This window comes from Rhinolophus ferrumequinum, chromosome 18 (assembly GCF_004115265.2).
Source record: "Rhinolophus ferrumequinum isolate MPI-CBG mRhiFer1 chromosome 18, mRhiFer1_v1.p, whole genome shotgun sequence".
Classification (NCBI taxonomy): Eukaryota; Metazoa; Chordata; class Mammalia; order Chiroptera; family Rhinolophidae; genus Rhinolophus; species Rhinolophus ferrumequinum.
Window position 1 is genome coordinate 30,744,729 of NC_046301.1, and position 17,817 is coordinate 30,762,545.

Genomic DNA, 17,817 nt, shown 5'->3' on the forward strand with positions numbered 1-17,817 from the left:
TCGAGGTATTTCAAGCAGGGTGGGTTTTACAAAGGGAATTTGGTGCTTCCAGAATCATTAGAAAGGCCGTTGCAGTGAAGGTCAGAGAGAAGCACCGCTGGACTTCAGGATACCAAGAAGTCACAGGAATTGCTGGACATCGTTGCCGACGACTTTCATTGCCTGTAGCGCAAGAGAGAATGGTTCTCAGGAGGAACGGGCAGGGTCAAGTCTGCTCTCTGCAGATCCCCGCGCCCACTCTCCCAGCTGCACGTTACACATAATGGCTTCTCCTCTGATTTAGCTTGCCAGATTTCATGTGTGCTCCTCTCATCGGTGGCATCGAGACTGGAGTGCTGCTGGCAACCGAATCTGGGAAATGTGGTTTCCAAGCTTTCAGCCTGTGCAGGACCAGGGCCAGCTGAGCATGTCAGGGATCAGGACACAAGATCTGACACACACTTTTAAAGATGGATGATAATAATAGTACTTCCTTCGTATGGCTGTTGTGAGGCTAAAATTAACATTGTGAAATCTTTGTGCAGAGCGTGGCATATGGTAAACCCTCATAATTGCTAGTTTACAAAAAAGTGTCAAAACTGAAGTCAGAATGGCTCCTCGTTGTCATTTCTAACCCCTGTAAGGAAACTGGCTGTTTCTGAGCTGCAGGGCCCAACCCACCTGCCTTGGCGAGCATCCTGTCCCTCACCATCCCCGCCTGCTTCTCAGATCCTCAGTCGGCCTCGTGCTGGCTCCAAAGGCTGGATGGAGATTCAGGAAAAGGGTGAAAGTTCTCAGGGGAATAAAACGGTGGCAGTGAATCATGCTGAATATTAATATTGGATTCCCAACACCGCAGATGTGAGGACTTCCTCTCAATTGGACCAATGGATAGTCAGAGACTGCTCAGTTCCCTTACGGAAACACAAGTCGCAGACCCCACCTGGCCGCCCTGTCCAAAACGGAATCAGTGAAACTGGGCACGACTCTCTGTAGGCTTGTGCTCAAATACCGCCAGCAGCCTGGAACAGGGAAGAATGAGGGCACAGCCGAAATCCAAAAGGGAAAGGAAACGGGCTGAGATCCATGGGGAGCCACGTCTATTTCTTAATCCGTCTCCTGCCCCAAATAGCTCCGCTCTCCTCCCCCAACTTGTGTTTACGTGTCTGTTTCTTTCCCTGGCAGCAGGTGCCACCAGGCCTTCAACTAGGTCACTGAGGATGGTGAAGAGCTGGCAAAGGTCATCAGGCCACAACCTCCCCTGACCTCACTCCCCAGGCTCCCCGGCCTGGAGTAGCAAAACCCAGACCGCAAATGACTCCCTGCTCTCCAGAGTATTCTGGCAGGCTCCCTGCTCCCTAAAACCACAGCAAGTGAGTGGAAGATCCTCTGTCCTGCCTTTGAGATGGCAGGGGGCCTGTCTCTGAGCTAGTGGCAGAGGGGACAGTAAGGGGCAGTTCTGCCACCCTCCCTGCCCTGTCCTCTTGGTGCCCCTTTATCCCCTCCCACGGCAGCCCTGCTTGAGTGCTCTCAGGGACCCCCATTCTTCCCAGGGCAGCCAGAGAGCCATGCATCCCTGCTGTTTCCCTGGGAAAGCACTGGGCCGGTTTCACATGGACCCACAAGGAAGGCCAAACCAGCGCTCCCAACGCGCATGGGGGACAGCTGTGATGTAACGGGTAGAGTGTACATTACAGGGTCAGAGAAGCTGATTCAAACGCCAGTCGCCTGAGGCACAGGGAGGGAGGTAAGAGCTTGCCCAGATAAGCCAGCTGGGAAGTGGCAGTGCCCGAGCCGCAGGACCCACTGCACACCCCGAGCCACCTGTGTCGGCCTCCCTCACAGCCCTGTCCCTGTCCCCACCTCCTGGGACCATCCCTGCCCAGGATCAGGTCCTGATGGTGCCTCTCTCTCCACAGGTCCTGTCGGAGCACGGCCACGGCCCGATCACCACGGACATCCGGGAGGGACAACCTTTCTACTACGCGGAGGATTACCACCAGCAGTACCTGAGCAAGAACCCCGACGGGTACTGCGGCCTCGGGGGCACCGGCGTGTCCTGTCCATTGGGGATTAGAAAGTAATTTCTTTCCACATGGTGGGCCCTTCGTGTCACAGCAAAACGCTTTCAACAAATGGGGTAATTCTTCTGTGGGTCTCGTCAATGGCTTTTTGAAGTGCACAAAGCACAAAGGCTTTGGTAAAAATCTGGTTTATTGAGGTATAATTTACATGAGGTACCATGGCGAGCTGATAACATGTAATTTGTCTCCTAATCAGTTGTGGTGGGAATAGAGCTGTGAGATGTTTTGGGTCGTTTAGGATCTGTCTGAATGAGGACAGTGAATATGCTGCGTTCACCCTTCTTCTGCCTGGTGCCTGCCATGGAAGCTGGGGAGGAAAGCCAGCTGTAGGGCAGGATGGAGCATGCTGGAAATCCTTTATCTGAGCCCTGTCCCACCTCACATGCCCTTCACCCTCCAGTGCCTTAAAATTTGCAAACAGTTATAGCCTCAATGAGTCACTCACTGAAATACTTAGCTCTACTGATCCTGTACTTGTGGAAGGCCCTGCTGAGGCAGAGAAAATGTGAGCTAGCTGGATAAATTCTAAGGCATTGCTTACAGCTATGAGAAATGCTTGTTCTAATAAAAGTCTACAGTCTAATAATACAAACTGCCTGATGTCTCATCTGTCTTTTACTTGTTTAGATAGGCTATTTCTAAGTATTGTGAGATAAAAGCCTCAGAGTCATTTTCCTCCAGATGGAAAATATTATTGAAGGTTTTGGGAAAACTCTGTACACCTCTGGCTCCTTGCAACTTCAGTAATAATAGCTGTTTTCCACATGCATGTTACAGCCGTCATATCAGGGACTATTCTAATTAGCGAGAACAGACACGTGCAATTCCTGCCCTTAACAGTCTTTATATTCAAGACAAAGGGTGGGGGACATAAGCAACAAACATGTAAACACATGAATCCATAAGATAACCGCAGGTCCTGAGAAATGATAACGGGGTAATAAGTAGGAGGAGATGGTAAGTTGTACCTGGGCTCTGGAGTCTCCTCGAGGGCTGTTTTAGATGCGTTGGTCAGGGGAGGCCTCCATGAGGTGGTGAAACCTAAACTGAGAACTGAATGATCTGAATGATGCAAGACAGACACAAAAGCACAAGTTGGGGGAGGAGAGCAGAGCTCTCGGGGACAGGAGACGGATTAAGAAATAGACATTGTTGCCCATATATTATACTTAGCCCCTTTCTTTGCCCTCTTGGATTTCTGCTGTGCCCTAAGCATATCAATAATTCAAGGAGACACATGCAAACGTGTACAGGACAACACTCTCTGCAAGTGTTTGTTATTAAAGAAATAAGAAAGCTCTTAAGTAATAGAAACCAAGATTACACCCACCAGAGGTGGGTGGTACAAGAGTCACTGAATGATAGAACTGGGAGAGGCCCTTAGGTCCACTGAATCCAACTTTCACACAGGAAGAAACCGAGGCATCAAAGACATCTGAGACATTAGCGTGAAGGAGACCGTGGACAGGGCCTCACCCACGTACAAAGTCTAGGAAGTAAGGTCTTTGAGATGTCAGTCACTGTAATCTAGGGTGAGGTTAGGAGGGCCGGCATGTTGCTGAGCATCAAAACCAGCATCTGGCACACAGAAGCAAACGTGCATGACCCCTTACCACCTCCGCCATGTGGTTGTTAGGAGGATACGATGACATAAACAATTGGGAAGTCCTTAGTCCTCAGAATTTGCTAACTTACAAAGACAATTTTCCCAAGACCTAACTTAGAATGACTGACTCCTCCATCTCATTTCTAACAAGTTAGGGACGCGGGTGAATTGGTTCTACCTGTTTTGGCCTTGATCAGGGTCCTGGTTTTATCATCACAGACCCGCCTAGTTTCAGGAACCATCAGTCTCCTTTCTGCCAGCTCAGAGGGTGAATAGAGTTCAGATTTCCATGTGAGTGCTCAGGAAAAAATGAACTGAGGTACAAGCTCGATGTTGAGACTAGATGTAACACGCTTAGAAGAGTTCAGTTCTTCACTCTACACAGAATCAGTCACAATCTAATTAACTCCTGAATGAAGGCACAAGCCCAGGACCCACCTTTCCCACTCTGTCCCAGAGAGAATTAATGAAACTGGAGTCGAGTCTCTGTCATCTTATGCTCAAATACCCTAGCTGGCTGGTAACAAGAAAGAATCAGGACATAGCTCAAATATAAAAGTGGAAAGAGAAACAGGCTACAATCCACAGGGGAAACTTTCTATTTCTTAATCTGTCTCCTGTCCCAAATAGCTTTGCTCTCTTCCCCCAATTTGTGTTTGTGTGTTAGGTTCCTTTCTCTTGACGCAGATGCCACCAGACTGTTAGTCTCTAAACTAGGTCAAACGAGTGGTGATGGATTGACACAGGTCCTCGGGCTGTGTTGTGCCGTATCCTCACAGCCCTCTCCAGTTGTCTGGCCTGCTTTCTGTAGCATCTTAGGGTGGTCCCCATTCCCCAGAACCTCAGGGGCTTGGGGAATCCTTTGTCCAGCTACAGGACTCTTGACTTGCAAATTTTCCGCCCTCTTAGCTGGAAGGAGAGAGTAAGGTAGATCTTTACTCTCCTCGGCCCTTTTGTCTCTCCCTAATCCTGAGTCCTCTCGTTTTTCATTCCACTCTAGCACTGATGAAAGAATTTCAGAGGACAGTTATCTGTTTTTCGTGGCAGCCAGCAAACCAGATTTCTCTTGGGGCACTTGCATTGCAGTGGGACCGATTTCAAACAGACAGGCAAGACCTAAGTCAGAGCTCCCCTATGTGCAATTGTGACAGCGTTGGTGTCGTGAGGAATAGGTTTTAGAGTCAAACAAACCTTATTTCAAATTCCAGGAAACAGAAACTGAGAGAATTCAGTGGCTTTCCCAGCGTAACCCAGCAAGGGGCAACATCCAATGTCCGACTGTAATCTGACAATTCCTACTCCAGTTGACTTTTTGCTACTTTATTTAAAACTTGCATTCCCCCTGAGTACCGCTCTCCTTCCTGGATAACCTACCTCTGTTAAGAATCAAGGTTCAAATTTTTCCTTTTCCTCAAGATTTCCTTTAAGAGAATAGCAGGCATGCTGATGACTAATAATTGAGAGGAAAGACATTATATTATGCTCAAGATGACCATCAGCAGTGTTGAAGCAAAAGCCCTGTTGGGATACTGTAGACTTGTGGCAGGGGATTTTCCTTCCCAATGGGATTTAAAAAATAATCTCTCAATTTTCACTTCTGGGTAGTATGCTATAAATTACGGTAGACCAGGGCTCCCACTGTATCGACAGAAAAATCTGAGTCATTTTTTTTTTTTTTAATCACAACATAGGAAAGCTATGAGAGCAATGAGGATTGAACTAACTAAAATTTCAGAGGATCAGCATTGTTATAAAATGAGCTGACCTTGCCAATAGGTTTTTATCCCTCCTCTTCTCTGGGGAGGTTTTCAAATTCTGAACTACAGGCTGTGAACCAGACTTAGTTCAGAAAGAGAACATCTACAGGATCAGAGGAAACCAGTAAAGCTTTTAGTTGTTGTGTGGGTCTGGAGGAGAAACTGGAAACTTCAGAGGCCTCAAGGACACAATGTTGAGCTGAATGGATGACTGACAAGCTAGACTAACATGTTCCCAAAAGTCAGCGGGAACCATCTTGCAGTCTCCATGCTCAGGGAACAAAGATCGACCAGCAGAAGGAACCTGCCTCAAGATTGCTGCTCATGTCCTCTTCAGGGGCTGCCAGGTTAAGCTGCGTGAGGTGAGAAGCTGGAGATCTAGGATGGAACCCCAGATCTCCTGCAGTCTTTCAAGGCTGAGGAGTTTGAGACCTGCCTGCCTCTCAGTCAGGACCCTGGAAGGGCCATGCCCAGAAAATAAGGGTTAGCGAGAAAAAGACTGAGTCTATCTGAGGTTTGACTGCAAAAGCAGTCCTAACCCAGGTAAATCCCTGACTGGATTGAGATAATCAGCCCTTTCATTTATCTGCCCAACAGAGAACGGGGGAATCCTTTCATGTGGACGACAATAAACAGTGTGTGGAACCTCTTTTCCCTTTCGTTTTCTAAATACGCAATGTCAAGTATTTGAATTGATTAAATTTAATGAAAATTAAAAAATAGAAATTATTAACCATACAAAAAAGAAAGAAAAGAGACCTCCACAATCTAGACATTAACACTTCCAGTGTGGATTTAAAAAGAAAGCCAACTATATACAATTTACATGTGTTAAATATAAGAACATACAGAAAAGTTGAAAGTACAACAGGAAAGAAACTATGTGAACACTAACCAAAAGATGGCTTGTGAAGCTACACTAATATCAAAGTATACCTTAAGGCATGGAGAGAGACAGAGTCACATAAGATTCAGACATTGGAGGTGACAGATGTGGTACTTTAGATAAACCATAATTAATATGTTAAATAAAATGAGGCAGGGTAGACAGAATGAGTGAAAAGTTTCAGAATTTCAAAAGAGACCTGTAATTTGTAAAGAACCAGTGGATCTTATAGAACTCAAAGAATACAATACCTGAAACTAATAATGAAATAGGCAGTTTCAACAGCAGATTATGAGGTCTGACAATTAACTTCTCAAGCTTTATTGCAACGATGTTACTAACCTTTTTTGACATCAGAGGGATTATTCATTATGAATTTGTACCAACTAAACAAACAGTTAACCAAGTTTACTATCTAGAAGTGCTGAAAAGACTGTGTGAAAAAGTTAGACGACCTAAACTTTTCACCAACAATTCATGGCTCTTACATCACGACAATGCACCAGCTCACACAGCACTGTCTATGAGGGAGTTTTTAGCCAGGAAACAAATAACTGGATTGGAACACCTTCCCCACTCACCTGACCTGGCCCCCATTGACTTCTTTCTTTACCCGAAGATAAAGGAAATGTTGAAAGGAAGACATTTCGATGACATTCAGGGCATCAAGGGTAATTCGACCACAGCTCTGATGGCCATTCCAGAAAAAGTTCCAAAATTGCTTTGAAGGATGGGCTAGGCGCTGGCATCGAGGTATGTAGCACTTTTTCTAGGATGAGTTCACGAACTTACTTGTTCGACCTTGTAGATACAGCAGAACACAGAATTAGTTAGCTAAAAGACAAATCAAGTGCCAAGAGACGACAAAAGGAAACATGCAGAGAATAAGACACGTGTGGGACATATTCATAGTGTCTATCATATGTATAATTTTAGTTTCAGAAAGAGAGGGGAAGAAAAGGAGACAAAATCAATATTCAAAAAGTACTGAATGAGCATTTTTCAAAACATTCATATCAATCCCTGTATTCAAGAAGCTCAGAGAAGCCTAAGCAAGAGAAACACAAAAATACCACAACTAGGCATATCATAGTAACACTAGTAAAAACCAAAGAGAGAAAATCTTCAAAGTAGCCGGAAGGAAAAAACAGACAAACAAACATATTACCTTCAAGAGAACAACAATAAAAATGTCAGCTGACTTCCCAACAGAAATGATGGAAGCCAGAAGGTAATGTAATAACATCTTTAAAGTAATGAAAGAAGAATAAGAAACAATCTAGAATCCTAGCCGAGTAAAATATCCTTCAAAAATGATGGTAAAATAAAAATGTTTTGAAGCAAATGAAAACTGGGGGAATGTGTTGCCAACAGGCCTGCATGAAAAGAATGATGAGAGGGAGTACTTCTGGCAGAAGAAAAATGATCCTGGATGGAAATATAAAACACAGATGAAAAGCAAACAAACAAACAAACCCTGAAAGAATAAAGGTGGGTAAATATAAATGAATATATAGTACAGAGCAACAACTATGATGTCTTTTGGAATTTAAAATATAGAGAGAGAACCAAAATGCATAACAATAACATGAAAGGTGGGGTTTGGTAAATAGAATTCAAGGATTTTGAGCTTCTGCCAGTATCAGGGAAATCTCTGGGCAAGTGTGGTGTCCCAGTGAAAACAAAGAAAAGAGACAAACCCTAGATTGCATCATGATTTAGGGCAAAACTCAGACTGTCTCACTTCACTCTCCTTTGTCCAGAGCAGAACTGACGTGTGGTCTCTCTGAATTTGTTGCTAATAAATATAAGGAAGGCATCAGTATTACTTATCTTTATATTTAAAGTCATAAAGCTGAGACTTAGAGAAGTTAAATTACTGGCCCAAAGTCACATGGCTTGCAAGTGACATGACCAGAGCCAGACCATTAACCCAGGACTTCTGACTAAATTATACTCTTTTCCCAACTGCACCAAGTTTCCTGAGAGCTAGGCCAGCCAGAGCAGGTAATTTTCCATGCTCAAACCACACTGGCTTCTGCAGACTTGAGTTCTGCCTCTCCATTCACGCTTCTCTCACTCTCATTTCTGAAAGCATTTCTTCTGAAAGCATTGACAACTTTGGGGAATAAGAGTTTCTGAGACAGCACTGATGGAGGAAGCCAACTGGATTCAAAAGCTGATATGAGACCTCCCAGGCTCATACCATCTGCTCTGATCCGTCCCTTGTTCTGGCTGGATGGTCATTTGGGAAAAATCTGTGCTCTGAGATGATCTAATTCTAGAGACATCTGGAATTCACCAGGAAGAAACGTTTTATATCCCCCATGGCTGAGCATTAGGCGGTTCTGTGACTCCTTTTTGTCTCATGATACTGGTGGATCTATGACCTCACTTGCTGCTTAAAAACCCCAAATATTTGAGCTCCCTGGGAAGTCTGTAAGAATAACAGCAAGCACAGCTCTCAAACTTTGTAGGACAGGACAAATTTAATGTAATTTCCAACAAAGTTACTAATCATTAAACGTGTATGGCAATGTCTGAATTGTTTCTTCATTAAGACTTTTAGCTTTTAAATTTTTAAATGACTTTATTAAGGTATGATTTACATATCATAATATCTACCTATTATAAGTGTGCAATGATTTTTTTTTTAAATTTTAGTAAGTTTATAGTTGTGCAGCCATCACCACAATCCGGTTTGGGAACATTTCCATCATCCCAGAAAGTTTCCTCATGCTCCTTTGCAATTAGTTAATCACCACTCCCGCCTCAGCTTTTGATCTGCATTCTGTCTCGGTTAATTTGCCTTTCCTCAACATTTCATGTAAATTAACTTATACAATAGGTAGTGGTATGTGTCTGGCTCCTTTCACTTGGCATCATGATTTTGACATTCATCTATGTTGTATAATGAATCAGAGGTCCGTTCCATTATGTTGCTGCATAGTATTCCATTATATGGATATTCCACATTTGTTTATCCATTTACCAGCTGATGAAAACCTGGGTTACTTCTAGTTTGGGACTATAACGAATAATGGTGCTAAGAACATTCACGTCCATGTCTTTGCATGAACATAGATTTACATTTTACGTTTATCTTGGATAGATTCCTAGGAGTAGAATTGCTGAGTTGTGTGATAAGTCTTTGTTTACCATTTTAGGAAACACCAAACTGTTATCCTATATCACCACCAGCAAAGTAGGAGGATTCCAGTTTCTCCACATCCTTGCCAATATTTGTTATTGTGGGTTTTTTTTTTTTTATTATAGCTATTATGGTAGGTGTGGAGCGGTATCTCATTGTGGGTTTAATTTGCATTTCCCTAATATATTGAGTATATTTTCATATACTTCTTAGCCATTCATTTATCATCTCTAATTAAATGTCTGTTTAAATAATTTGTCACTTTTTTTCTTTGAAATTGGGTTGTTTGCCTTTTTAAAGATTTTTATTAAAATGTAGCCAACATACAATATTATATTAGTTTCAGGAGTACATCATAATTATTCAACATTTATTTACCTAAAGAAGTGATCACCGTGATAAGTCCAGCAGCCACCTGACACCATACCACACTATTACAATATGATTGACTATATTCCCTATGCTGTACATTACATCCCCATGATTTATTTGTTTTATATCTGGAAATTTGGACCTCTTATTCCTCTTCACCTTTCCCCTCTTTTTTAATTTTTCAATTACAATTGATATTCAACATTATTTTATATTAATTTCAGGTGTACAGCATAGTGGTTAGACATTTGTATAATTTAAGAAGTGATCCCCTGACTAGTTAGTACTCACCTGGCACTATACATAGTTATTGCCATATTATTGACTACATTCCTGGTGCTTTACGTCCCCATGACTATTTTGTAACTACCAGTTTGTGTGTCTTAATCCCTTTACCTTTTCACCCTGTCCCCAACCCCTTCCATCTATCATCCCAACAAATCTAGTACCCATCTGACACCACACATAGTTATAACAATATTATTGACTATAGTTCTTATGCTATACCCTACATCCCCATGATTACTATGCAACAACCAACTTATGCTTTTAATCCCTTCCCCCTTTTTCACCCACCCCCACCTCCCATCTGTCAAACATCAAAATGCTCTGAGTCTATTTTTGTTTGTTTATTTTGTTCTTTAGATTCCACATATAAGTGAAATCACATTGCATCTATCTTTCTTTGTCTGACACTCCACTCAGCATAATACCCTACAGGTCCATCCATGCCACTGCAGATGGCAAGAACGTATTGCCTTCTGTCGGTGGTATATTTGTACCATCTCCTCTTTATCCATTCTTCCATTGACAGACACCCAGGCTGCTTTCCCATCTTGGCCATTATAAACAATGCTGCAATGAACATATGGATGCAACACGTCCCCTTGAAGTAGTATTTTGGGTTTCTTCAGGTAAATACCCCGAAGTGGTATTACTACGTCCTTCTTTGTCTCTTGTTATAGCCTTTGTTTTAAAGTCTATTTTGTCTGATATAAGTATTGCTACTCCAGATTTTTGTTTGTTTGGTTTTTTGTTTTCATTTTCATAAAATATTTTTTTCCATCCCTTTTCTTTCCGTCTGTGTGTGTCTTTCAATCTGAAGTGAGTCTCTTGTAGGCACCATATGTAAGAGTCTTGTTTTCTTATCCATTCAGCCATCCTATGTCTTTTGATTGGATCATTTAATCCATTTACATTGAAAGTATTTGTTAGTAGATATGTAGCTATTGCCATTTTATTATTCATAATTTTGATTCCCCCCCTTTTTTTTCCCCATCTTAAAATAGTCCCTTTAACATTCCTTGTAATACTGGTTTGGTGATGATGAACTCCTTCAGCTTTTTCTTGTCTGGGAAGCTTTTTATCTGTTCTTCAATTCTAAAAGATAACTTTGCTGGATAGAGTAACCTCGGTTGTAGGTCCTTCTTTTTCATCATGTTGAATATTTTGTGTCAATCCCTTCTGTCCTACAAAGTTTCTGTTGAGAAATCACCTGACAGTCTTATGGTAGCTCCCTTATAAGTTACCAGTTGCCTTTCTCTTGCTGCTTTTAGGATTCTCTCTTTGTCTGTAAACTCATCCATTCTAATTATAATGTGTCTTGGTGTGGGCCTCTTTGGGTTCATCTTGTTTGGGACTCTCTGTGCTTTCTGGACTTATATGTTTATTTCCTTCACCAGGTTAGGAAAGTTTTTCAGTCATTATTTCTTCAAATACGTTCTCAATCCTTTGATTTCTCTCTTCTGGTATCCCTGTGATGCAAATGTTGGTATGCTTCCTGTTATTCCAGAGGGCTCTTAAGCTATCCTCATTTTTTTGGATTCTTTTTTCTTTTTGCTGTTCTGTTTGGGTGTTTTCTGCCACCCTACCTTCTAAATTGCTGATTCGATCCTCTGCTTCATCTAGTCTGCTGGTGATTCCCTCTAGTGCATTTTTCGTTTCAGTTATTGTATTCTTCACTTCTGACTGGTTCTTTTTCATGGTTTCTATGTCCTTTTTTATGCCTGCTATCTCTCTGTTGAAGTTCTCACTAAGTTCCTTGAGCACCCTTATAACCATTGTTTTGAATTCTATCTATGGTAGATTACTTGCCTCCATTTCGTTTAGTTCTTTTTCTGGAAGTTTTTCCTGTTCTTTCATTTGGGACATATTTCTTTGTTTTCTCATTTGGACTGCTTCTCTGTTTCTATTAGGTAGATTTGCTGTGTCTCCCAGTCTTGGCCGGGTTGCCTAATGTAGTAGGCGCCTTGTGGGTCCTTGGCACAGTCTCCCTGGTCAGCTGTCTGGGTGCTCCAGGAATGGCCCTTGTGTGGGTTATATGTGCCCTCCTGTTATAGTTGAGCAGTGATTGCTATTGACACATCAGTGGGTGGGATTGACCCTCGGGCTGATTAGCTGTGGGTTTTGGCCATGTCCATAGATTCCCATGGCTGCTATGAGGGAAGACTTACCCCACTGAGCAGGATTCATTCCAGTGGGCTGTGGTGCTTATCTGAGACTGCCCTTTGGGTATGCCACTTGTAGGACTAATTATGTCGTGCTCTGCTGTGATCTGAGCCCACCTCCAAGTATGTTGGTTCTGGATCCTCTTGCAAAGGGCTCCAGTGCAAGCCCAGTTCACTCACTTCTGTGACCAACTGGGGACTACCTGGTAGGAGCTACAAGGTGGTCCACAGTTGTTTGCTGCCTGTGCTGGAGGCATGTGGGAGAGGCCACACTGCGGATGGTTGCTACCAGTACCAGGCCTGAGATAGCTCTTCAAAATGCCAAGACAACCTGAGGTCTGCTGCCACCTGCCGGCTCCCTTAAGGTTCAGCCACTGATAAAGCCTCATACAGTACACAAGTTGGGTGAAACAGTGTCTCAGGAGGTCCCTAGAGTGGGAAGAGTTGTGGTCAACAGGTTACTGTAGACTCTAGTTTGGTGCCAGTGCTGAGCCTGGAGCTACTCAGCAAAAGTCTCAGAGCACACGGAGGCCAGTCGCTGCCCACTTGGAACTTGTCTAATAGTTTTCCAAAACAGAGAGCAACGCAGGTGGGGACGGCTGCTCACGGAGAAAGTGCCTCCAGCAGTGTGCTAGTTGGTTGGGGCGGGATCCCAGCTGAGTCAGCAGGGCGGAGCAGCAGAGCTCAACAGGCCAATCAGATTCAGATTTGACCGGAGGGGCGGGCTCAACACAGAAAAGATGGCACCTGCCTGCCGGCTGTAGAAAAGTGGACCCCTCACCAGGAAAATGCTGACTGACCCCCCAGTCCTCCCCACAAAGCTACATCCCTCAGTCTGCCCCTCTGTATGTCTCCAAGGCCACTGAGTCACCGTTCCTCCGCTGGTGCTCAAGGTAAGTGCCTGCGAATGACTGAGTCTGTGCACGGGAGGTTTAAGAGGATGTCTGGGTTTCCCACAGCCTTCCGGCCCAGCTGGATTGTCAGAATCTGCATTGTTTTTCACAGCCGGATATTGTGTGGGCTCCTCTTCTTGGCACCAGTGCTCGGGGCTGGGGAGACTGGCTGTGGCTGAGGTCCCTCACTCCTCAGGGAGGAGTGGGGGAACCTCCGTGGCCAAGATAGCCCTTCTGGTTCTCAACCACCATACAGAGGTTCATGTCTCCACCCCTCCTACCAGTCTCAATGTGGCTTCTTTATATCCTTAGTTATAAAACTTCTGTTCAACTAGACTTCAGATGATTCTCCAGGTTGATTGTTCTGTAATTTAGTTGTAATTTTAATGTGTTCATGAAAGGAAGCAGGAACAGTGTTTATCTACTCTGCCATCTTGGATCTCCTCGGTTGTTTGCCTTCGTATTATTGAGTTGAAGAGTTCTTTACATATTCTGGATATAAGTCTTTTATTAGATATATGATTTGCAAAATTTCCAAATTGTCAGTGTATGGCTTCACTTTTCATTTTCTTGATGGTGACTTTTGAAGCAAAAGTTTTAATTTTGATAAAATACAAGTTATCAATTTTTTAATGGATTATACTTTTGTCATTATATCTAAATCTTTTGCTTAAACATGGGTCATGAGGATTTTTTTCCCTATGTTTCTTTTAGAAGTTTTGTAGGTTTAGTTTTAACATTTAGGTCTATGGATTATTTTGAGTTAATTTTTGTGTATAATGTGAGTTAAGGGTTCATATTCATTTTGTTTTGTTTTGTTTTGTTGTTTTGCGTATGGCTGATCAATTGTCCCTGGACTGTTTGTTATAAAAATTATCTTTTGGTTTACTGAATTGTCTTAGCGTCTTTGTAAAAAATTACTTAGCTATAAATTTCAGAACTTTCAATTCTGTTCTATTGATCCATGTTTTTTGTGTCAACACTTCACTTTCTTGATTACTGTAGCTTTATAGTAAGTTTTTTTGGGGGGGTTCTTTTGTGATTAGGTACTATACGTCCTCCAACTTTGTTCTTCTATTTCAAAATTGTTTGTACTACTCTAGGTCCTTTATATTTCCATATACATTTTAGGATCAGCATATCAATTTCTACCAAAAGTATCTGCTGGGATTTTGACAGTGGTTGCATTGAAGTTATAGATCATTTTGGGGAGAATTGCCATCTTGATAATTTTGAATCTTCCAATCTATGAAATGTCTCTCCATTTATTTAGATCTTCTTCAATTTATCTGCACAATATTTTGTAGTTTGTAGACGTCTTATATTTCTTTTGTTAAATTTATTACTAAGTGTATTCTTTTTGATGCTAGTGGGAACGGAATTGTTTTCTTAATTTTATTTTCGGGTTGTTTATTGCTAGTGTATAGAAATCTAATTTTGTACATTGATCTTGTATCCTGCAACCATACTAAACTCATTTATTACTTTTACTTGCTCCTTTTTTGTTTGTTTTTGTGGATGCCTTGGGGTTTTCTACATCTGGGATATTTAATCTGGAAATAAAAAGAGTTCGCTTTCTCCTTTCCAATCTGGATGCTTTCACTTTCTTCTCTGTCTCTGCACCACCCCCACTCTTATTCCTTATTGAAGTGCCAGAACCTCCAGTATATTGCTGTATAGACGCGATGAAAGCAGCCATCTTTGCCTTGTCTCCTAAGTATAAACCATTCACCATTAAGTGTGATGTTAGCTGTGGGTTTTTCATAAATGCCCTTTATGAGGTTGAGGAAGTTTCCTTTTATTTCTAGTGTGTCAAGAGATTTTAATCATGAATGGGTGCTGGGTATTTTCAAGTGCTTTTTCTTCATTGATTGAGATGATGATGTGGTTTTATCCTTTATTCTGTTAACATGGTGAATTAGAAAAACCTTGTTTCCCACCTTCTGGGTAGGGAAAAACCCAGTCTTTCCCTTCTGAGTTTCTCTTGTACTACTCGTGCTACTCCCACACAGAATGTTCCACTTCTGGTCACCCAATGTGTGTGGGGTTTTCCCTGCACCAAGCAATTCTCTGTGACACTAGCTGGTGTCCTACAATTTAACTAAATTCTGAAACTATCCAATTGGAGATAGAATCAGATCCCACAGATTAAGTCCCATAAGACTGCCCCCAACTTCAGATGCCATTGCAAATAGTAGGTCTCCAGATTACCCACACCTTCTGGTTACCCACAAATTATTTTTATAAAGTATTGGTATAAATATAACCATTAGATTTGAAAAGTAAATTTTTATTATATATAAATGTAATATAAAGCCACATGACAAACTGAGGTCTGATTTGGCTACATATCAGAGTTGCTCATGACCCCCTCCTCAGGTTCAGTTCATTTGCGAAAGCAGCTCATAGAACTGAGGGAAATACTTCCTTACATTTGCCAGTTTATTAAAGGATACATGTGAACAGCTATGTGATGAGATAAACAGGGTGAAGTCTGGGAGGGTCCCAAACGCAGGACCTTCTGTCCCCAGTGAGAGTACATCACCCGCCCTGTGTGGATGTGTTCACCAACGCGGAAGCTCTCAGAGTCTCATGCCATTGGCGTTTCATGGAGGTTCCCTCATGTGGGCATGATCAATTATTAACTCCCATTTTCAGCCCCTCTCTCCTCTCCAGAGAAGTGGAGTGAGGGGAGAGCATTGTAAAGACCATGGCTTGTTCTTTTTGGTGACCAGCCCCCAACCAGGAGCCACCCAGGAGTTCACCCAAAGTTGCTTCCTCAGAACAAAAGATGCACCTAGTGCTCTTACCATTTAGGAACTTAAAAGCATTTTAGAAGCCCTAAATTTAGTGTCAGGGATGAGGTCAAAGACAAATATTAGAACAAGAGATGCTACCAGTGCTCTTACCACTTAGGAAATTGCAAGCATTTTAGGAGCTCTGTGCCAGGATCCGGAGACAGAGACCAATATAGTGTTTTTTTTCTATTATCTCACATATGGTTCATTATAGTAATTGATTTTGAGATTTTAAACCAACCTTTTCATTCCATGTATCATGGGTTTGGTTTGCTTATATTTTATCAAGTAATTTGCATCTATGCATATATTGGTCTTGATTTGTTCTGTTTTCTTGTGATCTCTTTCTTTTTTTTTTCTTGTGATATCTTTATCTGCCTTTGACATTAAGGTAGCACTGTTTTATAAACTAAGTTACGGAATTATTTTTTTTTAATATTGATGTAAAGGTAGCTGTGAGTTTGAAAAGTAAATTTTCATTGTATATAAATATAAAGCAACATGACAAAACTGAGGCCAAATATTACGATCATATATCAAGTTTAGAGTGTCTTAGTTGGACTATTAAAAGAAAAAAGTATAGCTCAATCAAAAACTGAAATCCAACACTATACTGCATTCAAGAGGCACTCTTAAAAGAAATACAGAAAGCATACTAAAGGAATGGGCAGAGATACATGAAGCAAATGCATAGGAGACAGGAGTTATGATATTGATATTCAACATGGTTGAAACAACATGATTAAAACAACAAAGAGTCAAAGAGTCAGAAGTCATTAAAGGAACAAAGAAGGTAATTCATAATATTTACTGCTATAATATGCAATGAAAATATGTTATTCCTTTTTGGGGGGATATTTTTAAACATCTCTCTCAGACCTATAGAAATCATGTGAACATTTTTTAATTAGTAAGAATATTATGGAAGAACAGACAACATAATCAATAAGCTAGACCACATAAATACATATATTGAAACCCAATAAAAGAAAATTCTCCTTTTTTTCAAGTGCACATAACATTGATGAAAATGAACATATTTAGGCCACAGTGAAAACCTCAATAAACCCCCAAAATAAGAAACAATACACACAATATTCTTCGACTATAATGTGATAAAGCTAGAAATCAATAACAAAATGAAATGATAAAACCAAAGGCTTTTAAAAAATATCTGTGAATTTTAAAGCATGTTACAAAGTCACCAAAGGGTCAAAGTGGAAATACAGATTCGAATTGCAGAATGTCTTTGAAATATCAATAAATAAAAACAACCAGGATAGATAGCTAACCCCTTATCTGCTTTGAGTTTACAATGTGCCATAGAAGGCAGTAATCTCTGGAAGCCAAATAGCAATCATGCACCAGCACCGTTAGTGTCTATTCCTCTGATGTTTTGTATTGATTCTATTATACCAGTGTTTCCATTGTCCATTGTGTCAAGACCAGTTGTTCTCAGTTTGTGTGTTGGGGTTGGACAAGGGTGATGATTCACACAGTGTTTGCAGACCCAGCACTGGAGCCACCCTTGGTTTCAGTTATGCCCGTGGCCTGGTTAAGCACACAGAACCTGGACAGCAGGTACAGAGGCCAGGGTTTTGTATCCTTCCACCTGTCATTAATCCGGCTCATGACACTGTGATTGTACAAGAAGGCCTATCTTTAAATTCTCGTTGTGATCACCCAACCATAGCAATTGAGATTTAAAAAAATATGGATCCAGGAGTTCTTAGCCTGCATATTAGAATCTCCCTCCACAGATGGTTTTGTTCCCATTGGAAAAGCTAGAAGCCAGAGCCAGTATTCAGGTGGGAAGGGTGTGTCAGCCCAAAATATGTCGTGCT

General features: G+C 41.7%; 1 protein-coding gene across 3 annotated transcripts in view; it reads left to right on the forward strand.

The window, feature by feature from the left end:
- The window catches only part of MSRA (methionine sulfoxide reductase A), a 336,169-nt gene extending 333,514 nt beyond the window's left edge, over positions 1 to 2,655 (forward strand). For all 3 annotated transcript variants that reach the window (XM_033135137.1, XM_033135139.1, XM_033135140.1), the window contains one exon: positions 1,899 to 2,655. In XM_033135137.1, coding sequence (XP_032991028.1) covers positions 1,899 to 2,063 — 165 coding nt within the window. In that variant the 3' untranslated portion in view covers positions 2,064 to 2,655. The remainder of the gene's footprint in view (positions 1 to 1,898) is intronic.
- The last annotated feature ends 15,162 nt before the right edge of the window (positions 2,656 to 17,817 follow it).